This window comes from Motacilla alba, chromosome 15 (genome assembly GCF_015832195.1).
Source record: "Motacilla alba alba isolate MOTALB_02 chromosome 15, Motacilla_alba_V1.0_pri, whole genome shotgun sequence".
In the NCBI taxonomy this organism is placed as follows: domain Eukaryota; kingdom Metazoa; phylum Chordata; class Aves; order Passeriformes; family Motacillidae; genus Motacilla; species Motacilla alba.
The window spans coordinates 8127877-8151006 of NC_052030.1; the positions used below are offsets into that span (position 1 = coordinate 8127877).

The following is a 23130-nucleotide window of genomic DNA, read 5'->3' on the forward strand; positions in this document are numbered from 1 at the left end:
AAAGAATTCTGGTGTCTATAAAGAGGAGGGGTAAATCTACACAAGTAGCTGCTTGAAATTAGAAAAAAAAATTTAGAAATTACCTGGAAAGATTTAATCATAATTCTTTTTAAAATCTGAAGCAATTACATAAAGCCAGAGTGAGCAGGAAGGTTGACAAAGGATTTGATGAATGTGCAGCTCAGCTCAGCATTATAGAGGAGCTCTGAGGCTGGGCTTTGCTAGCCATGAATAGCAATGAAACCCTCTCATATTCCATGGATTACTCAAGATAAGCAATGCAAACACAGTGCATTGCCCAGTCCTGTTCAAACTCACAGTCCTCCTTTATTGGCCATTACCTGGGGATCCTGGCAGGCAGACAAACAGCCCACCAGCAGTGCTGGCTGTGAGAGGGCACTGGCAGGGTCTGGGATTTGAGTGTTCCTGCAGATCTCACAGAGATGAGCTTGGGCTGAGCCTCTGAATACCCCATTGCTCTCTCTGCTGTCTTTTATAGGGCAGGACAGGCTGTGAAATCTCTCACGTATGCAATGTTTAATTAAAAGGCCCTCCATTCTGCATTTTTGCTAAAAGAGCAGCTCTGTCCTGGATTTTCTCTTTCCATCTGTGACTCAGAGCCTACTTTCTTACTTGTGGGTGTGAAAATATTTTGGAAATTAGGTAGCTGTGCAGTCTGTCCAGATACTGAATATTTCCTGCTCCTAACACATGCAGGGATGTGATTTCCACACATCTGGGTACCAAGAGAGCTAGGAAATCACCTCCATGGGTGAGATGGGAGATCTAGAAGATGAAGTTCCAGCAGTTGCTTTCATACCAATTGATTCCATAACTTTGGCATGGCACTTGACTTCGTCTGTAACCTGAGGGTAGAGAAATCAACTCTTGTTGAAGCAGTAATATCTTAAATATTTACATTTCTTAAGTGCAGGGGACTTAAACAGAACATCCATCACAAGGACAGTTGCCTCAGCTTTCATGAAAGTTTAGAATCTGTGATTTTGCATCAATAGGTTGATAGAGAGTAATGGAATTTCATCATGCATTTTTGACCCCAACTGTTGTATTACACTCCAGAGATACCCCCTTGTGCCATTCAGATGCAAAACATCAAGTTTCGTGGTAATAAATGTGAGCCTCACAAATGGGAAAACACAGAAATTCCTCAGGTGTAGAGTGGCAGGAGTAGTTTGGTGACAGTTTGTATGAGAGCAGCTCCAGAGCTGGGAATGGATTGTTCTACATGTAAAGAAGAAAATGAGGTCCCAGGTTAGCATTTCCAAGACTCAAGTATTGGATTAACACAATCACAAATATGATTAAGGGCTAAAAACCAGTGTGACTGTTGAATATTTTTTTCACATTATTTCTCTAACCATTATTTGAGATACACTTCAGCAGTCCAATTTTAAGATGTCTTGCAAAGTAGCAGGCTAAATTCCCTTTATATTCAAAATAGGCTCCTCTGGAACATTATTAATCTCACCCAATTTCAGTGTCTACATTATTATGAGAAGCATCTGACTATAAAAGTGCCAGCCTCTGCCTCTCTCTGCTGAGAATGAAAGTTTGAGGCAATTACTGTGCATGTGGGGGGTCCATTGCAGGTATCTGACACTAAGGGAGAAGAAATCCTTATCTTCTTCAGCTTTTTCATTACACAATCTCAATCTACCCTACAAAGTAAAATACTTGAAAAATGAGCACCCCAGGAGGAACTGTAGAAGGGACATAGAACCTCCAGGATGGTTTTGAGTATGATGGTTAAACAGTCTTGCTTTGTATCAACATTAACATGCCATTAATTGAGGACTTGAGGATTTGGTGACCAAAGAATTCCCACCAAGAGAGATAAAAGTAGTTTGGAAAACTCCCAGTCTTTCCTTGTTTGTCAAAGACCCGCTTCCAGAATCAGACAGTAGTGAATGACAGAGTTTGATTCTTGCAAAGGAAACCCATTTACAGATTTTTGCTTCAGAAGGCATGCTAGCAGCTTTCCTGCTTTGCAGGGCAGGTCTGGAAATCAGACCCAAACATAATAAATTTGTTCAAGACATGGGAGTCAAGCAAACAATTAGTGACACATGTACCTGTTGTCTGGTGTTTTGAAATCCTTTGTTTCAAGGTTTAGAGGGAGAAGGAGAGCTTTATGCCCAAGGGTTACTTTGTGCAGACATGGAGTCACCAGACTAGGGATGGCATGTCCATCCTTCTCTGTTTTCTTCTGCTGCTGAACAGAGATAACATGATGAAAAGAATAAAGCAGATTCAGCTTTTCTGCATTTTTCCCTTCTTTGTCAGATTTGCAAGAGTTTTTCTGCTACACACGCACTGGTTTTAAAAAGACTAAATGTCATAAATATAATCTCATACTAATACTGGAAGTGGCTTCTCCAGCTCTGGTAGGTCACACTGGCTCTATGGGGGTGCACAAGTGTGGCCTAAAACCCATATGGATTGAGAGTCTGAACCATGTGCAGTATCTTCTGCTGGCCTAAAAGAACATTTATGGTAACAGGCAAAATATGAGGTAACACTTGAAACCACAAAGGAGCAATTGTCTTCTGACCAACAGCAAAAGAAAGTGAGAAGAGATCAGTGTTCAAATCCTCCTACCTCTGTGAGTCGCAGCAAACCACCATTCCCTTAAAGATCCGTGTGAGAGCTCTGCAAAATTTTCAAAGCACATTTCAAGGGGAAAGACACAAAGGAGTGAACCAGTGGCTCTTTCTAATACTGCTTTGAGGAATGATTTCCACCCTTATGTAAGCCTGCTACCTTTGGATCAGTTTCTCTGTAAATTCATAGCAAACTCAGACTACCTTGGTCAAAAATGAGTGTTTGCACTGAAGCTTTTTACTTTCCTTTTGGGATGTAGCTTCTGTGGAAAGCACATTGATGTTTTAAAGCCTTTTGAAATGATGGAACATTTCCTGCAGTTTGCTGCTTTTGCACCATCTGGCACCTGAAATCTTCTCATCACCAAAGAGGTTTTAGAAGGCATAATGCAGCCACATTTGTCATTCAAACTAGATGTGATGGGGTCAGTCTTGGGAAACAGGATTAAAATCTTTGAATAACCTTCAGATTCTTGCAGCCTCTGGTGTGTGTTTAGCTCTTCAGGCCATGCCAGCCAGTATTTAATTGCTGCCAGGAATCCTGGTGGTGTAGCCAGTAGGAGACCATTTAGCTGCTATTGGTGATGGTGTGTTTCAACATTTCTCCATTGTGAAATGAATTAACAGTCTGCAGGCCTCAGAATAAGTATTTGGTCAAATTTTGTGTTGTTAGGCTCTGGCACAGCTTCACAGAGGTACTAATTAATCTCATAAATATAATCTCATACTAATACTGGAAGTGGCTTATCCAGATCTGATAGGTCACACTGGCTCTATGGGGGTGCACAAGTGTGGCCTAAAACCCATATGAATTGAGAGTCTGAACCGTGTGCAATATCTCCTGCTGGCCTAAAAGAACATTTATGGTAACAGGCAAAATATGAGGTCAAATTTTGTGTTGTTAGGCTCTGGCACAGCTTCAGAGAGGTGCTAATTCCTGTGCAGGTGCTGTGTGCAGTGCCCCACACCAGCTGCAGTCCCGGCAGCGTGTGGCTGCGATCTGCACCCCGTCCCTCCCTGCCGTGCCCTGCCTTTTCCATCTCGCTGTGCTGATGCTCTCAGCGTTAGAGAACCTCATTTTATCAGCCTGCAGAGCAGGCCCTGGGACTCCAGGCTGGCTGTAACACGCTGTGCTGTTCTCCTCGCTCTCAGGGCGGAACCGGCGCTCACGCGGATCAAGGAGGACCGCAAGCGGATCATCCTGCCCGCCATCGACAACATCAAGTACAACACCTTCGAAGTGCAGCAGTACGCCAACGCAGCCCACGGCTACAACTGGGGGCTCTGGTGCATGTACATAATCCCACCACAGGACTGGCTCGATAAAGGGGATGAGTCAGCTCCCATCAGGTAAATCTCCCCTGTGCTGTCACTTTGGGCAGAGTGATGTTTCCATCTCGGCTCTCTGCCGAAAGGGAATTTGGGTGAACAAGTGTAGCCACATTTCTCTTCACAGAGGAAAGCAAGGCACAGTTCTTCCCAAGAGTATTTCTGGGTTTCACATTCTCTGAACCTCAGAGAATGATCAAAACAATTCTTATCTCATTTGCTGTGCCAGTTTGTGCCAAAGTAGAACGCAGTATGGAGATTTTTTACCCAAAGTGATGGTGTTTTGTTTCCTTGGCCTATTAGGGCCAAGAGTGTGTGTGTGTTGGGACTGTTGGCTGACATTCATGAGATTCTGGGCAGGGGAGTGCAGTGGAGTGCTTGGCAGATTCAGTTTAGATGTAATGTAATATAGTATAAAATAAAGTAATTAATTAGCCTTCTGATAAGAAGGAGTCAGATGCATTCATCTCATCCCCTCGTCAGGGGCAAAAATATGCACTATAAAGAGGCTACAGGCTTTGTGCAGGAATAACAAAATCAGTCTGGGGGAAAATGATGGCTCCACAAAAGCTGTGGATGTGTGTGCTGCCTTCCAGAGCTGCCCCACAATGTACACGACTACTCTGGCTCTGGGTGTGTGCTTCAAGCACATCTTCTGGCCATTAGTAGGATAGCAAGATCCTTTTCATCTAACCTTTTATTTTCCAGTGGGCTCTGGCCCATTGTGTGCATGAGAAACAAAGGTATTGTGTGTGGGATAACAAAGAGGCTGTTTTCACTCCTGTTGTGTGAGCAGCAGTCTTGGTCATCAGTCCAAACCAGAGCTTCCCAGGAGCACCAGTAGGAGCTGTGCTTGAGAGCTGCTCTTTTTTTCTTTTCTTTGTGTTTTTGGCTTTTTTTGTTGTTGTTGTTATTTTTAATTATTGTTTTTGTTTGTTTGGATTTGGTTTTTTGGGTAGGGTTTTTTTTTTTTGGGGGGGGGGGGGGTTTGGTTGGTTGGTTTTTTGTTTGGTTAGTTTTTGGGGGATTTTGTGGGGGTTTTTTTTGAGAACTTTGCCCATGTTCAGAGTTTTCCTACTGGTTGAATTTTAAAATGAACCTACACCAGACTGTGTAGTCAGTGTGTCAATTTACTTTTCCCTACAAGAGAACATTGTACGTTACAGGAATAGAATTTTCTGAGGAAATGCCATTACAGGAATTGTGAAGGTGTTTCTAAGAATTGTTATGGTGGGAAGACTGGAATTGATGTGAAAAGGGCTTTCTCTCTCCTCCATTTGAAACTTCACATCTCCTAGCCTTTCATCTCCAGTGCAGATGTTTGTCTAACAGCTCCTCTGGGACAGAGTTGTGCTGGGTTAAGGCACTGCTGTTAGCAACTCTAGAAATAAATGTTAAAAAATTTGAAGCCTAAGTATGCACTTTAGGATGCTCTTATTTTTAGGACTTCTTAAGAAGGACACAAATTACCAGCTTGAAGTCATCTTGATTTTTAAATTTTTTAATATAAGTTTTTCATTATTGTCATCATCTTAAAGCAAGCTAAAACTCTACTGTATGGTCCCAGTGTGGGCTCTGGCAGAGGAGCTGATGTCCTTCCCTTCCTGTGCAAAGCTTGAGTTGCCAGATCCTGAAAAGTTCAGCCAAGCAGTTCCAACAACACATCACCTGAAAAAAATGCCAGTGATCTTTTGGGAGTGAAAAGACCCTGGCACACTGATCACATTTCTAAGTGATCAGAGGGATGGAACCACCTCACAGGATCCTTCCCTCATGAAGAGTAATATTTTAATTTGTATTTGACCAAGTGTTGCAAATTGTACTCAGGTTCATTCTCATGCTCTGTGACTGCAAAACAGAGCTATACACTAATATTAACCTTATTTACTGCAGGACAGCCCAGTCCATCATCACTGACCTTTTGCTTGGCTTGAAACCTCAATAAGCAGGGAAGTAATTACTTAGGAAATCAGTTTTCCTGGATAACATGCCCTGCTTGCCTCACATTGTTTTAAAAGTGCAGATGTTTTATACCTGTTTCACTCAGCCCTGAGAAAGTTTATTGATAAAGGAAAATTAATCAGCCAAAGCTTTTACTCCTGAAAGGTTTTGTGCACTTCATGACTCACAATTTATATGTGAAATCATTGTAGTAATTTTCCCATGGATTGCTCCAGTATTTTAGTATCTTCTGTTCTGGAGACAATGATCACATAACAGATAAGACTGAACTAAGGTTAAACCTCAGCAATAAAGGGCCTGATTTCCCATGGACTTCCCTCAGGTTTACGTTCATGCTCTTGCTGGTGCCACGCTGGCACTGAGTTGGGCTGACACAGGAGTGAACAAACTCAGTCCAAAATCAAAAACTCAAATCCAAACTCAAGCACTGAGCAGTGTTAAAATCTGATGCACATCAGTAGCTGGCTCCCAAGAGCAGTGATTTTATTCTGAACCCAAATGAAGAAAACCTCCAGTTCAACAGTGCACGAGCTGCCCAGAGACAGATAGACAAGCAGCAGAAGGAGGAGAACACCCAACCCTGGCTGGCAATATCAGGAGCACTGACACACTGCCACTGCCCAAGCATCTCCTCTGCAAATTAACAACTCCATGCCCTAAAATGCAGAGGCATCCACATGGAACCATGAACACTTTCATGTCTCCCTGGGCACAAGTTCTTTGAAGGCAGGGATTTAGGAGAGCAGAGCATCCCCTTTATGGCCACACTGCAGTGTGTGCTGAGGGGCCTCTGAAGCTCTAGCACCTGGATGGATTTGCTAAAACATTTGGCTGTTGTGTTGTTCCTGCCTGTGGAAAAATAATGTGATATTGTGGCTTTTAAGTGATACGCCAGTGTAATTATGGCCATGGAAAGAGTGATTGTGTGAGTGTTATTGATGAAAACAATAAGGAAGTCTGTCCTTAGGACTGAGATTTGAAAGTGGTCACAGTGGGAACTAACTAGCTGTGGAATATTTAAAATGCGTTTTGAAAAGGAAGGCAAAGTCAGGCTAGTGAGCAAACTTTTAAAAAAATCTCAGATGTGACTTGGTTTGGTACAGGTTTTGATTTTGTAACCAGCTTTCCAAATCACACGTTGCAACCATGATTCCCATTTCAGTCCACTTTGCAAGACAGAAACTGTGCACTTTGATGGTGTTTGAATCCATGTGTCTGTCCAGTGCGTTCATAAGACTGCAAAGCTGCTCACCAGCCACCAGCATGAAACCTGCAAGTTCATTTAGTCCTTGCTACCACTGTCCCTCTTAAGGCTTTGTTTGACACTGTTTTCAGCAGGCAGTGGGTTTGGTTTGTGCCTCACTGTGTGTTTTGTGAAAGAAAAGTCTGGTAATAAATAACCCTGTGTCTGGTTTTGTGGTTGGTGTAGCTGAATACTTTCTGCCAGATCTCCAAAGGGATTAGAGATTTTCAGCATTAAAGAACATGTGTACCCTGGTATCAGTGAGGATCAGAGCACTGGCATTTCTCATGTTTGCACTGTGTGAATAAATATCATCAGTGTGCAGAATTGGGTGAGGCATTTGGAAAGCAGGGTCCAATTCCTGTTTTCTTCTGGGACAGCACAAAAGATGTGCTTCTTTCCTAAGAATTTTTCTATTTGAAGCCTGATCCTCTAATTTCTTGAACACTGACAGTGGTGTGATTCTCCTCAGCCTTGCTGGGAAAGAGCAGCAACTGTCCCTCACACCAGCAGGTCATTCATGGGCACTCATGTCAAGTGTGCACCATATAATGTCACATCAGCTGTTGTGAGCTAAGTGACAAAGGGGACGTGGCCTCAAAGTGCTAACAAAGGTAAAGAAATAGTAAGAACAAGGTGTCAGATTTTGTACAGATTTCTGATGCACTTTAAAGTCGGTTCTTTTTCCCCCCCCCCAATAATACTCTGAACTTCAGAACAATTGATGTTCCCCGAGTTGGCTTCTGCAGGCAGTCCATTTTCCATGTTTGACATTTGAGAAGGAAGATGTCTGTAAGGTGAAGATTTGAATGAGGATTGTTATTTTGACACGCTGTGTCCATCACGTCATTTTCCATTCGTGTTCCTGCGAGCACGCTGCCCAGAAACGTCCTTATCATCTGGCAACACACTGTGTAACAAAGGATCTCTTTCAGAGGGCCTCGAATGAATTTGACTACGCATTGAAACAAGCTGGGTTTTTTAATGCATGCTGTATTTTTTTTCCCGGGTTTTGGAACAGCAAGGAAGGTTTCTGCTATTCTGAACTCTGGCTCTGACTCGTCTTCCCTCACCTGCTGTGATTATGATGGACTGCTCTGCATTTGATTCCTTGATCAGCAGCCACTAACATTAGAGTCATTAGTCAGCCTCACCCAGCCAAGCACTGCACAGCTTTCCATTTTATCTTCCTCCAGCAGCAGTGGTGCATTTCATTGTTGCATATGTTCTCACTTACTGCTTTAATATGCCATAGCTTGGTACCAGCAGGGATGTGCATGTACATGCACTGCATCAGCTGCTCCAGAGAGTGCCAGTGCCTTGCTCATGGACATAAATTAGAGTTTGATGTGCCCCCAGTGAAGTGTTTTGTGCTGCTGCTTCTATCTGGGAGTTTGTGTGCCCATCTCTGTGCAAGTCAGGCCCCGTGCTGCTCTGCAGTAACAATAATGATGAAGCCAGTCTGGGCTCTCACTGCTCTGGGAAGAAATCCACCTGAGCTCAGGAGGTAAAGTCTTTCATGATAAACCATGCTGCCATGTAATAATAAAACTGGTGAGTGTTTATTGACTGCTCACAGCCATCTTTTTGGTTTCTGGTTCACAGAAGCCTGTAACAAAGCAGTTTTGCTTTTATTTGTCCAGGTTCTGATGGGTGTCCTGCCTGTTCCAAAAAAATTTACTTCCACAGGGCATCAGAGTGTTATTCTGCATCCCTATTTGCTCTGCCTTTCTAGATGAGCATTAGCTTGTCATCTTGTCTTTTTTTTTTTTTCCCTGTATCTCCTGAGTAGCAAATCTGTCCTTGAGTTCTGTTCTCAGGGCCTTGTGTGACTCTTTCTTGCAGAAGATATGAGCTGTAAGAAAAATAGAAGTACATCTGCAGGTACCATGCAGGTTTCCCCACTTACATGTCAGACCAGGGCTGAGGTGCTGCTTGAGAACCTGAATAAAAGAAACATCCTGCTGGGAGAGGTGGAACAGGGATAGGATGTGTGATGTGTCATTTGGAACTCGTCTCTCACATTATGCCTGCATATATACATTTATGTTTATATATTTATTTATGGTTCTATTTGTGTTTGAATTTATGTGTTTATTGTGAGTGTTTGTCAGTTTTCCTGGAAATTGCAGTTGGCTGCTCAGGAAACTGTTTCAAATGTGACCTGATTGCATTGTGCACATCTGTATATATAAATATATATAAAAATAAATATATATAAATATATGCTGATCTTAAGGCAGGAGAGAAAGATGCATAAGGCAGAGGAAGACTGACCGTATCGTGTGTAGTTTAGTCCCCATCCCTTTCTCCTTCACTGGTCCTGGTGAAGCCCCCAGGCATGTCCCTTCAGTAAGGGGAAGGGGAGGGATGCACCTGGCTGGAGAAATGGCTGTCAGCACCAGCTGGAATTTTACCAGCAGAGCTGTGCTCCTGGGGATCTCACTGACACAAACCAGTCCTGACTCAGACCTGCAGCAAATGCCTTTCTTCCCGGGCCAGTGTGCCCCATCCCATGGCAGGCACTGCCCTCCCCACACAGGGCCTCTCCTGCTGCTGCTGCTGCTGCTGCAGGGAGGGAGAGTTCACCAGCAGAAACCTCTCTGTGCTTCTTCCCTTTCCCAGGGCATTACCCAGAGAAATGTTTCTCTCCTGTCTCCCTTGCTACAGCAGTGCTGTCAGGTAATTCCCCCAAACTGACTGTGCTGTATCTTTCTCCAGTGCAGAATCAATACAATTCTAGGCTGCATTTGAAGCTTTTAGCTGCAAAACCCATTTTGCTGTGTTTCCCACATTATCCTTTGAGTGCTCCTGTTGATTATAATTAATCCTTATAACATCCTCAATTGTGTCAAAGAATATTCCACAGATCAATTAAGTTGCACAACACCTTTGAGGTGTTGATAAAAGATAGTACTCTTCTAATTGCTGCTTTCTCCTTCTAGAAGTGTCTCTGTTTTACCAGAGAGTGCATGATTGAGGGGAAAGGTTGTTTTATGTAAAGCAGGTTAATATGTTGTGCTCTGAAGCTGTGAAGTGCTGGGGGCACTCATCCTCTCATGTGCTGCCCCTTGGGCAGTGAGCAGGGGGTAAGAGGTGCTAACACAGCTGCTTTTGCTCATGTGGCCATTTCTGGCTTTGAAGATAAGTCTGCTGCACTGCACTAAAAGTGGTGGATGTACCAGAGCATTTCAGGTACTGGAAAAACCCAGTTCTAATGCCAAGTGAGGGCCTTGAGCTTAATTCCAGCACATTTTGGGGAATGTGTTTGTGATATGTCAGTGTGACAATGTAGTCCAGTATAAAATTCTAAAAGCTGGATGTGGTTCTTTCTCTCATTGTTCTGCTGTTGTTGCTCACTCCTGGAAACATGTTTTGTTTTTTTTTTTAAACCTGTGAAAGCTTGTGAAGTCTATATTTGATTATATATAATGAGAAAAAATAAACCCTAGAAGGGAGAGAGGGAGTTGCAAAGACTCAATGGCATTTGTTTGTGAGTGATGATTATGCAGTTGCATCTAAAATGTATTTCCAACCCCCGTTCAATTAACAACTCAGGGTTTTAATGGACAGAGCCTACAGCTGCAGCAATCCACCCCCAGAGAGAGAGATTCCAGCACCTGAGAGCAGTCTGCAAAGCCTGGTAGTGCCATACCTCATCAGAAAGGGAGGAGATGTCCTCATGGGAGCATCCTACTGCTGTAAGGAGCTGCCTCCAGAGGATTTCTGTGGGGGAGACAGGGCTGGAAAAAGAATGAGTCTAAGCCCAAACTAGCATCTCAGTTTTGCAAAGCAGCAATGCCTTGATCCAGTGTTTAGTTTTGAATACATGAAAAGGAAAATTAAGAAAGTGGTGTGTGTTTCTCCCCCCTCACCCCCCCTCTTTTATCATGGGTAAAACTTAAAAAATATACCTGAAATATTCCCTCCAAGGCTTATTTCATTGCAAAGTTACTGAATTTCCTTACCTTGGTTGTGTCCTTCTTTCATTTTAGTTCCAAGACCAAATTTATTCCTTGTTAGCCTAAGATATGCTTTTCAGTGGTACAAGATGTGAAATCAAGATGTATACAGGATGTGTCTCATCCTGTGTACAGGAGAGCTCTCAGCTTTTTTAGGCAAATCTGTTTCCAGGCTTGGCTCTGGGAAATAAAATCAGGAAGATGCATTTTGTCAAATAACTTGAATTTATAAAGATCCTGGTGTATAAATATATTCATCAGCATTCAGAGGATGGAAGTGCCCAGCCAGGAGTATCCAGGGCCCTGTGTGGTTTTGGTAGAGCTTTGAGACCACTTCTAACTAGAGAATGATTCAACAGAAAGTCTTCAGAAATTACAGCACAAATAGAGAAGTACTGGAATTTCTTGCATACGTGAAGTGCCATGTGATTGATGCTAATGGGTAAATTTAGAATGTAAACTTGAAGACTAAGAATTGTTTAATCTGTGTACATTTGTTATGAGGTGGGGTCTGTAATAGCTAATCAATGGCTTAATTTTTTGCTTTGATCTCTCTGTGCAGGACACCAGCCATGATTGGATGCTCTTTTGTGGTGGACAGAGAATATTTTGGTGAGATTGGCCTGCTGGACCCTGGCATGGAGGTCTATGGAGGAGAAAACATCGAGTTAGGCATGAGAGTGAGTAACAAAGAGAGACTTTTCATGCATGTGCAAAGAGTGCTGGGGAGCTTGTGGCCCAGCAGAGCTGCTGTCTGACTGATGGGCTCTTACGCTGGAGAAGTTGATGCTGCAGCACTATCTGGAAGTGCCAGTGCCAGTAAATGAATGTTCCTGGCCTTGTGGGCCTTGAGAGAACTGAGAGGACAGTCAGGAATATGCTTATTGGTTCATCCTGTCAGTGTCTGAATCCAGTGAGAAAGGTTTTCCCCTTTCCCAGTATCTTTCCTGGTGCAAACAGCCAGGCCCCATGTGCTCATTGCCCTTGGCTGAGGTTGTACATTTGTGCTCTGACAGATGCAATACCTACAGAGAGCTAAGGCCAGGCTGGTAGAAGTCACTTGTAATGTTCATCATGCACACATTATGAATGCTGGGATATTTTACAACTCTAAGGATCCTCCTTGTATGTTGGAACCCAGGATTCTCCTCTGGGTGTCCTGGATGGCCAGAGCCACTGGCAGGGGGCTCTGAGACCCTGGCATGCAGCCAAAGACACTCTTGGGGTTTGGATCTTAGCCCATGGAGCAAATTACTAACTCTGTATGAAGAATTACAAGCCACACACACAAAAGTTTAGATAGCATAGTAGAAGTAGTCACGAAGTAAAGGGTAGGATTTTTGAGTGCTGTACAGGGGGGTTTTAAGCCTTGTACGCAGGGGTCCAAGTTTTGTACATGGGGGTAAGGAGTTCTAAGATGGAGGGATTTGGGTGTGCCCTGTCCTCTTTCTTTCTCCTTCCTAACCTCCATGTCTTTGGTGATGTTGGCACTCACAGATTGGTTTAGAGTAGAAAGTCACCATTCAATATAGATAGTAGGTATTGGAGAGAAAGCATAAACATGTAGTACGTAATATATGATATAAAAGATAGCACCAGCCCCCTGGAAGGGCAGTGTGCCTTTGTCTGAGCTGCTGAACGGGCCACAGCAGCTCAGGGAGAAGAATCTTGTAGATAACCAACAATAAACAACCTTGAGAACAGACAACAGAAGACTACTGAGTCTTTCTTCGAAGGCACGGGTTGGAGGAGGGACTTTTCCATCTTTCGGGGTCATCCCAATCCGGGGGTGAAACCCCACACTTGTAGAATAAGAATACAGGGTGCAGGTATTCAATCCTGTTGGACAGGTCAGTGTGAAGTATGGACAGATGACTTTGGAATATCAGTCCCTGTGGCCTGGACCTAAAGGAGGTTTGATACTTGTGATCCCTTGCCCTTGCTTTCAAGGTGGTGCTTGCCAGCAAGTCCTCCTGAAGCCCAAGGAACATGTCTTTGCTTAGCATTTGAAAATTAGGCCACTTAATGTTGCATGAACAGAGTTTCCTCATTATAAAGCTGACTGCTTAATTATTTTCCCTTTACTCTTTATCCCCTGCTTCCCAGTAACTTGTCCCTGGTGCATGTAATGTGCTCATTAAAGCATATATTCTACTCTTGGTGAAACATTGAACATCAAATTAGTCCATTCTTTATCTGGCTCTTCTTTTTTCCAAAATGGCTACAAACTCCTTCACACCATTGGACTGAGGAGGAAGGTCACTGCAGCAAGAGTTTATTTTCACGTATGGGTGTGAGTTTATTTTCACATACGGGTGTGTATTTGTTATTCCAGCATTGCAAGAGGGATGGGGTTTGTAATGGGACTGTGTGAATACACTGCTTATACTTTAACATTCAGAATTCACATAGGGGACAGAAAAACTGCTACCACAAATCATCCAATTTTCCTTAAGAGGGTCAGGCTATTACCAGGATTGTGTGAGCTTTCCTTTATCATTGTGCAGGGCTTTGAGCTGTTTGAAGCTTTTTCCACATGGCTGCTCCCAGAATAGATTGAACACTCTGGCAAAACTCTGGCATGGTTGATGAATAAGCCTCCTAAGAAATCTGAAAGCTGTCGCTCTTCCTTAGGCCAGGAGAACTTGCTGAGTACGATTAGAGCTCCTGGTAAACAGAGGCAAAGGTTTTAATAGGATTATGAAATGGCACTTGCTTGAAGAGGCAAGGATTTGAGGTGAGTGAGGATGGGTTTTCAGGGATAGGGAACCTGTCAAAGCCTGCAGAAAGCTTGGACCTAGAAACCAGCTCTTTTTCTTTGGGTTTTATTTTGGTTGGGTTTTATTTTTATTTTTTTTTTTGCCCTATAAGAAAAGCTAACCCTACTGTTTGGGAAAGGTTTTATGAAAATACAAGAGTATGAGTTTGTTGTGAAATAAGCTGTGTGTCCATAGCACAGGTCTGTTACTCTGTGTTTCCAGCTTGGGAAGTAATATACAGTGTCTGCCTCCTAATTTGCAAATCCTATGTGTGATCCCCTCCTGTGAGTCTTTCAGAGCTGTCAGAAACTAACAGTGTGAAAATGCACAGGAACCTTCTCCCTTCTCTCTAGGCTATTTATAAAACCACTGTGAATTTACCGAGTTGGGTTTTTTTTTAACTCCAGAACCTCCAAGTAAATTGCAAAAACATCACTTCTTTCCTAAGGCCTGGTGCAGTGACCCATGCAGGGATATTTGGTGCCTCCCCACACCTGCACAGAGGGATGCTGTTGACCATGTGTGACTGCTTGTGTGAAGCAATGAAAGATGGCAAAAGGAAGGAATAAATGAATGAATAAGTAAAGAACAAAAATTAGTATAATAATAATAAATAATAAGATGTAGGGAAAGTGGTGTCCCATGCTTGGCTGAAAAACAGTCCCTGTTTGAAACAGCTGTAACAATAATCCTTTTCTACTTTTTTGGAAACTATTATCATGTAACTGCTAAGAGGAAAGGGATTAGGCTTGGAGTGTCTGAAACAGATTACATTGCATCTAGTGAACCCTTGTTTAAATTGTTTTAATAAAGTGAAATAGGGAAACTCAGTGAAACTAATGAGCTGATTTGGGAGGATACTGTTTGATAACCCAGCTAATTCCCATGAAATCTATTGTTTATTAAAAAATCATGCTCTTGAGTATTCCACTGATGGCTTTGCCCTTTTCTAAATTCCATAGGTGGAAATATTTAAATCATTAACCTGAGTGGTTTTCTGTATTGAGCATGAATAAGCAGTGCTGCAACAGACTGGGGTTGCCTGCTATGCCTATTGAAATTATTTAGGGGTCTGCAGCTCTTTTTTTAGCTCCTATTATTTTTTGAGTAAATAATGGTGGTTAGAGTGGTTAGAGCTGCAACATTCTCCTGATGGGGTGACTTCACACTGAAGCCAATGTCTGTTTGCCAAGAGAGGGAGGTTCTGGTTTGGTTGAGAAAAAGCACCAGCTGTTCTGGGAAATAAAAGGGAAATGAACACATTTGCAGGCCTGTGATAGTAAGGAAATGGATGGACACTTACATAATGTCACCTTGGACTGTATTTTTTAAAGGTGGCAGTTTCACCACAAGATGGATAAATCTGGGGACTGTTAGGACAAATGGTGCTGTTCTCTCACTGCTCTCCAACCAGCTACTGAAGCTGATGGGAGTTATTATTAGCACCTAAACACAGGAAATTACAGCATCCACTCTTGGCTGACTCCTCTGTGGATGAGCTGCCCTTCATGAGCAGAGGCTGAAGAAGTCACTCTAAATTCAGGGTAGATCATCTTTGCTGCTCCTGAACATCAAATGGTCTCTCTGACCTGTAGTAAGTACAGAGAGATGTCCCAATTGGAAGAGAAATTCAAGCAGTGCTTGAATTTGGAGGCAGACAGGGATCCCTTTAAGTGAGGGTCCCAGATTATGACCCTGTAAGAAACTGCATGCTTTGCAAGCATCATGTGAGTTCCATTCCTAGTGGGAGCTACAGACACACTTAATTATTTAGAAAGGGATTATATAAACATTAAAAGCCTAGTTTATGATTTAACCTAATACAAGCAGTTTATGATGCATCTTTTTATAGTGAGTCATTAATCACTGCACTAAGGATCCCTCTCTTCCTCTGGTGCTCCAGTGATAAGGTGAATGAATTGCTGTTCTTTTTACTTTGTGCCCATCAGCTGTTATGGTGGGTGGAAAGAGATCAAGCATTTATTTTAAAGGATACTGCAGCAGAAATTAAGTTCTGCTTCCACCATTAAGAATCCAAACAAATTAAATTTAAAAAAATATGTTGTCACATTGGTAACTGCAAGTAAAACTCCTTTTCTTTTATGGCCAGCATCAGGCTGCTTTATTCTCAGTAGCACTGAGGCAGCATCAGCAGGTGTGTCCCAGGTAACTTTGGCCAGTTTTGTGGCCACTGTCAGTGGAATGTGTGTGGGAGCACAGAGCTCCTCAGGATTGAAAAGAGCTGACCCCAGCCAGGACCCAGCTCAGACCCTGTGTGCTCTCTGCTGCTGTGATTTAGTTGGTGATGGAGGCCAAGCTGAAACCATGGGTTGTGTAAACAGAAATGCAGTCCCACTTCTGGCTTACACAAGTACTGTGTGCACTGTAAAAAAAATCATGATGCAGATGCACCAAAATCTCTTGATGAGGAAATGAAGCTTGTTACCTAATGGACTTCCATACACAAGCACATCATTACACTTTCCCAGCTTCTGTTAGATGCCCTGCCTTTACTTTCTTTAAAAATAGATGATCTACATTTTTTTCTGAGCAGAAATGCTAATGGTAGATTGTTGAGTAGTGAATTTTTGACCTCATTTTATTACTTTAGCTAAAGAGATTTAGATTCCTTTGAGCAGTCAGTGTTTTAAATGCAGATTCCAGACTGGTATGCTGTAATAAAAATGTCACAAGGTTTATGTATAGCAAACTTTAATTCTGAATTCTGGACAATGCTTTTTGCTCTGTGTGATTCATGAGACCAGGTCCCTAGTCATAGAGCTAAATAGAAACTCAGTTCTGGTGAGTTACTCAAAATTCCAACATTTTTTCACACATGCTGTGGTAAAATACAAGTGAAAATTGCACAAAAAATAGAGGTTTATCAAAGTGTCTTATTATGGTGAATCTGAAAATACTTCATTTTTATTTGGACCTTTCCCAAGCTGTAATTTTTAGTATAAATTAATTCAGTTTTGAGTTAAAAGTCTTAAAGCCTTTTAGTTCAAAGACTTTAATCACTTGAACGATGTTAACAAAACCCCACAGTTGCTGACATCTGAAAAAGTAGTGTGCTCTGTCCTTAGACATGCCTATTCACACTGGAGTGCAATAAATCAGCATTTTCAGCATGAAGTTAAATGCTATTAAAATGTTTCTGAGCAGTTCTACACTGCCTAAGCAAAATCCTGGTGAGTGATGTAATCTGCTGTGATTGGAAGGTGCCCCAGTGCTTAGGCTGCAAAGATCTCAGTGATAAATCTCCCAGGTCTCACCCTCCAGATAAAGTGTGTGAGGAAAGGTGTCCCCTTTTTCCATCTCCAGTTTAATTTAGCAGTTTCACAGGTATTTCCTAAGGTAAAGGAATGCTAAGCTTGTGGAGCCAAGCATGAAAGGATTGAAGTCGTGGTGCCTGGATTCCATGAATTCCCAGCTCCCTTCCCCCTTCGGAGCAGGAGCTGGAGCAGCTGATGTGCATAAGTGATGAGCCAGGCCCTCAGCACATCCAGGGGCTCAGCATCTCCTGATTCCACCGGAGCTGCACAGATCAGGCAGGATGGGATCAGGCTTGGCATTTGTGTCCAGCAGTAACAAATTCTGTCTGGAAATGGAGACAGACTTTGTGGCAAGGGAAGGAGCCCCTGCAGGTGTTAAACCCCAGCCTGCTGAGCCCTGGAGTGTCCAAAACCAGCCAGAGTCACCCAAAACCACGCAGAGTCACCACTGGTGGCTGCCCATGGCCAGAGTGTGCAGTGGCCAGCTCCATGGGCTGCAGAGGGCAACATCTGTGCTCACAACTGGGAGGGAGCTGTCAGCAGTGCCAGGGACTCTGATCCCAGCCCTGAGGTCAGATCCCCCCGCAAAACAGATCCAGGGAGATGGTGGGAAAGCAGGTGAGGACAGGCTGGTTGCAGTGATAACCAGCACTGGGGACAGGTTCAAATGTCTGACCCCAGCCACATTTCAAAGCAGAGGGTCTCCTCTGTAAAGTGTCTTCCCCACATGAAAGAACAGGATGTGCAAACAGTGTAAAGCAGAGCCAAACAGCTAAAACATGGCCCTGAGCCTCTTCTGATGAAGTTAAGAGTACTTGGGCTTTTCTCTGACCAGATTATTAATATAGTCTTAATTGTACTTTTAATGTATGATCCTGGTTTTGGGGACAGAACCCAAATCCCTCCCTGTCTGCAATTTCTTTGAACCATTCTGTCCTCTTTTATTTTCTTTCTTATTTTCTTTATTATTTTTCTTTTTAATAAAATAAGGATTACTTTAACCTTGCGTGAGAAACAATGGTTTCATCAGAGCACAGCACAGTGGTGCTGTAGCATGAAATTGCCAGCACACTACAGAACTAGAGCTTGTGAGTGCCCTTAAAAACACTCTCTAAAGTGGGAGCCTTGGAAATGGCTCAGAAAAGAGCATCTGGCCATTTGGCTCCAGTATCACATCATGCTCCATCGAGTGTAACATTTTATGTTACAAACTCTTTCATGTACCAGGACATTATCAAAGCACAGGGCTGGAAATTTCAGAAAGAGATCAACAGCAAAAGAACTGAGGGGAAAAAAATGCTTCCTTAGTCTTTGCCACTTTCTTCTCAGCCCCTTTCCTGCAGGTTTGATCTCAATCTAACATGTGTTCCTCTTCAGAGGCAAGTGTGAACTGGATGAGAGAGAGAGAGGGGGGAAATGAAGAGGAGAGTGTTAATTGAGATTGAAATAGGTTTCACTTGCCTAATGATGAGTCTGAACCAAACACTAGAGATGAGCTACAGCTGTTCAGAAACTTTCTGATACAACATATTTTGTGTTGCAAAATAACAGCTCATCCAGAACTCCAAATGGTCTGTAGAACTCTAAATTTTGATGCTGATTACTGAAAGCTTGGCTTGGCCTGTTTTGTGCACAGAGGTGCCCAACTGTAAGTCTTTAGCTTGGTCCCAGCACACCTGGCAAAAGATTTCTTTGAGTTTTTCTGGAACCATTTTGAATCTCTCTCAGAACTCTTAAAAAGAAATGAAAAACCAGTTCTGTGGAGAGCATCCTTTTTCCACACAAAAAAACCCCAAGATGTGAAAGTGATTCAGGATACCAGCTGTTCCCAGAGAGAGGGGATGCCCCTTTCCTAATTGACTTTCTGAGTAGCTCCCCAGTTGGTTCTTGTTTTTTTGCGGATGAGAGGTTTAATCAGGAATCTCCCAGAAATATAAAAGGCTCTTAAGATGGGAGGGGTCCTTTCAGCCTAGACTTTTGCAGTCGGAGCAAAGATTTGGCTTGGGGCAGTGTCCTGTGGTGTCATGCCCAGAGCAGCAGCCTGGGTAAGTTCTGGAGGAGAAGCCAGTGGATGTGAGGGTCACAGCCCAGACTGCTTCCCTTGGCAGTGACCAGGGCTACTGACCTCATTTGGGAAAATGCTTTCCAGCCTTGGGACTGGGCTCCTGCAGGCTGAGTGCAGGTCTGAAGGTGGGGTTGTAGATATTTAAATGCACACCTGAGGTGTTAACCTTGCAGGAGTGTTGAGGTCACCATTATTTATGATGTTAAACATATAAGTTATCACCACTGGCAAGGAGAAGTTTTTCTGTCTTGGGAGCATGAGGGTAACAGAGCTGATCTTTGAGAGTTGTGGGCTTGGAGGGTTAAGAGTTGTGGGGCCTGGGTTTGCTTGGCTCTGTTTTAATTCGGCCTGGAAGACTTTGCAAGGTGATGTGACATTTTCTTGCTGTACCATTTTTGGTCTGCTAAAGAAATCTCTAACTGACTAATAATTGTCCTTGCACTAGCGTCACCTGAATAAGGCAGAGCATGTTGAGCTGACCTGTGTGACAGGTACCTCTGAGCTGAGGAGCAGGAGCAGGGGAGGAATAATGCATGTAGCTGTGTTGTTGGATAAAGGTCCACTCCTTGGTGCCAAATTTATCATTATCTGCATTGTGTGTAACACATGGAAAAAAGGCAGCTTAACACGGTGCTTGAAAGAGCATTTTGTGTAGAAGGCAGCAGCAGATTAGCCAGCAGGGAGAGGTGAGTTGGTGCTTCTCCCCCAAAGAGCTCCCAGAGGAGTGAGACCTGGCACCTCTTCTTAGAGAAACCAGAACAGTAAACCAGATTCTTATCTGGCCAAGCACAGACAGGAAAAAAAACTTCATTAAAATACTTATAGCCACAAAATTTAAAGATGCTCTTAAATTTTGTTTTCTACACAGGAAAAAAATAGGGAAACAGGTTAGCTGAAATGTTTTATTAGCATGTTTAGTGTAACACAGCTCTGTGTGCAGTTTCACTGCTGGCGTGCTGCTGCAGCCAGTCTAGATTCACATAGATAAATTCTCTCTGCATCCTCATATGTCATTGTTTCTCTTCCATGAATATCAGATTAGATTTCATGGCAGTGTTAGACATATATTTAATGTGCACAAAAGCATTGGTCAAAATGCCAATTGTTTTCCATTGGTAGCTTTCTTTTAACATAATGGAAAGGTGTTAGCTGTTTAAAAGAGAGGGAAAACAAACACAAAATGACATAACTGTCATTTCTATTTGTACTCTAGGCTTAGAAAAAGCAGATCTCACTGAAAAATCATATTTAATATGACATACAGAATTTATAGCATGAGAAACGCAGCCAAGGAGAACCCAGAGAAGCAACAAAATCCATTTGCAAAATCTGTTTTGGGTGCAACTGCATATCACATAGTCAAATGTTTTGACTGTGATAAAATAATTTATTCACGTGTTTTAGTAAAACTGTAGCTGCATATTTCTACCTAAAATGCCACTTAGATTTCCTCTGTGTCTATGAGAGAATGTCATTTGCACAAATACCTTCCTGTCAAAGAAAAGCAAATGATTCAATAACCTGGGAGCAGGTCCTATCTGTGATTCCTGGCATGCTCTGAGGAGGCAGGTAAATGAGTTTGGTTTCATTTAACCATGGGGAAACTGAGGCAGAAGGCTCCAAAGATGTCCCCATGGGATGTCTGAGAATCATCTGCTGGCAGAGCCAGGCTGAAATTATTTAAAACAAACTTTATTGTATTTCTCTACTAATTGGTCTGAATTCAAAGCCTGAAATGATTACTGGAAATGATTACTACATACATTATATGAACTGCACTTGAAATTCCTGTGTTCCTTTAGGGCCTGACTGAGTGAAGAAAGGACAAGGGTGATGGACTTTAGAAGGAATTGAGTGAGTCCTAATTTCTGGGTCTGAGTAGGAGTGCACAGCACATTAAAGCAATCCTCTTGAGATCTGTTTTTCCTCTTCCTGTTTCCAGCTGGTGTTGCCACATTGTGCTGGCAGGTTCCTGGTGGCTTGCAGAGTTTCTGATACATCTTCAGTGGCCAGCTCACTACCGCTGTCCCTGATTCCCCAGGGAGGAGAGGTGGTGCCATTTTCTGTCTCTGCCTCTCCTCTGCTTGCCAAGAACAGCCCCTGGGGCCAGTCTGGCAGCTGAGGACAGCGTGGAGTATCCTGTGCACACACACACATCGTATTCCAGCTTCACTCCCTTCCCTCACCCTTCTTATCCCTCATCAAGAATTCCATTGGCTCCCAAACTCTTGTACTGCAGGAATGTGCAGTCTCAAGCTGTGATGCCTTGGCATGGCTGCCTAGAGCAGAGGCTAGACAGAGTTAGGAGGAAAAAGTGGATATTTATCAAAGCTCTTCAACAGATACAGCCTGGGCAGCCAAAAGCCTTGCAGAGGCTACCCCCGAGATGGACAATGGTCACAAGTTTTTCAGACAGATATAAGTGTGGTCTATTTGCATATCAGGCATTTGTCCCCCAATTATGGCTTCAGCTAATGAAGCCATATTCCCCCAGTTTGCTCCTTCCCCAATTCACTTTTGTCCATATTTTTCAGGGCCTGAGGTTGTGAGGTGTCCTTGGATCACAGAGGGATTGTTTAGCCTAACTAAAATGTGAAGACAATTAACCACACTTTCTATAGAGGTTAGAGCTAGGCACCGATGCAATATAGGATTTGAAAAATACAAAATCGAAAATCTTAAGGCATCAGCTGCACTGGTGCATGTGCTGGGCTGGCTGGTGGGTCAGTGACCACTGGGCTGTGAATGGTGCTGTGTTCCCTACCCTCTGTCTGTGGCTCAGCCTGTCCTGCTGCTGGCCCCAGCGTCTGCTGCCCTGACATCGTGCCTGCAGCCGAGAGGCACCGATCTGCCAGACCCCCCGAGCCTCAGAGAGCTGCTGACAGTTCAGCTCCAGTTAGCTGCAGTTCAAGGTCAAATAGGACTTTAAAATATGAATAAATGTCAGGGTTTGCTGGCACATCGATCTCAGTCTTTTTGATTAGTGCCAGATCGCATGAATAAATTAGCCTTGACAGGTGCGATAAATTGTATAGACTACTGATCTCAAACAGTAAATGTTAGAGAAGGACGTGGAAGGCCTGGAGGGGAAAATACCCTCTGCAGATGCTTGCGTTAAATGAGGTGAGCTTTGATACAGTGCTCAGGGGGTGATCTTCAGGCAGGAGGAGGCCTTTTGTTCATTTGAGATTCTGTGCCAAGCCAGGGCACGTCTCCAGCTGCGGTATTGATTTCCTTTGTCAGAAGGAGTTTGGGTGGCTGTGCCTTGTGAAGCGAGAGAGCTCTGGAGCCTGTCCCACCCACTGCCCTCCCCACTCTTCCAGGGCTGTTGAAATGGCCTGGGCTCAGGCCTTCTGGGTCCCAAACAGCAAGCAGGTCTCCAACTACAGTGAAACAGAAGTAGAAGGCATTGAAAGTGTCTCTTGACACGTTGTCATACTGTGCTGAACACTGTCAAGCTACAACTGAATTCTGTATGTCAGATCTTGGCCTTGCAGGGTCTTTTTACTTGGAAACCAATGCTGATATTTAGAGAAATTCAGATGGCACAAACTACATGCTTTCTTTCTCTATGATTTCCTGTAAAACGTAACTGGGATGCTTCATTTCACTCTTATGCATCAATATTAACAATGCCAATCACTAGTTACTTTTATTTTTAATAAGAGGTTTTTCTTTTTTGTTGATTGCTAAATGAGCATGTGAAAAGAATTTGAGGATAGAGTGGGGTTTTTTGATTCTATTTCATATATCTCCCCCTAAGAACTTTCAGTTTTCTTAAATCAACAATTGAATATTGTAATCCTCTCCAACATGAGACACATCACAAAGCCAGACTTTGTCACAGACATTTCAACTTGTTCTTTTACTGATATCCTTTAATTAAGCATGCCCTCTTTCTGCAGCACCATGCA

At 43.1% G+C, this 23130-nt stretch overlaps 1 protein-coding gene across 1 annotated transcript in view; it reads left to right on the forward strand.

The window, feature by feature from the left end:
- Positions 1-23130, forward strand: part of GALNT9 (polypeptide N-acetylgalactosaminyltransferase 9) — a 128778-nt gene that overhangs the window by 54517 nt on the left and 51131 nt on the right. Inside the window, exons 5-6 of the mRNA XM_038152293.1 lie at positions 3774-3971; positions 11680-11797. Coding sequence (XP_038008221.1) covers positions 3774-3971; positions 11680-11797 — 316 coding nt within the window. The remainder of the gene's footprint in view (positions 1-3773; positions 3972-11679; positions 11798-23130) is intronic.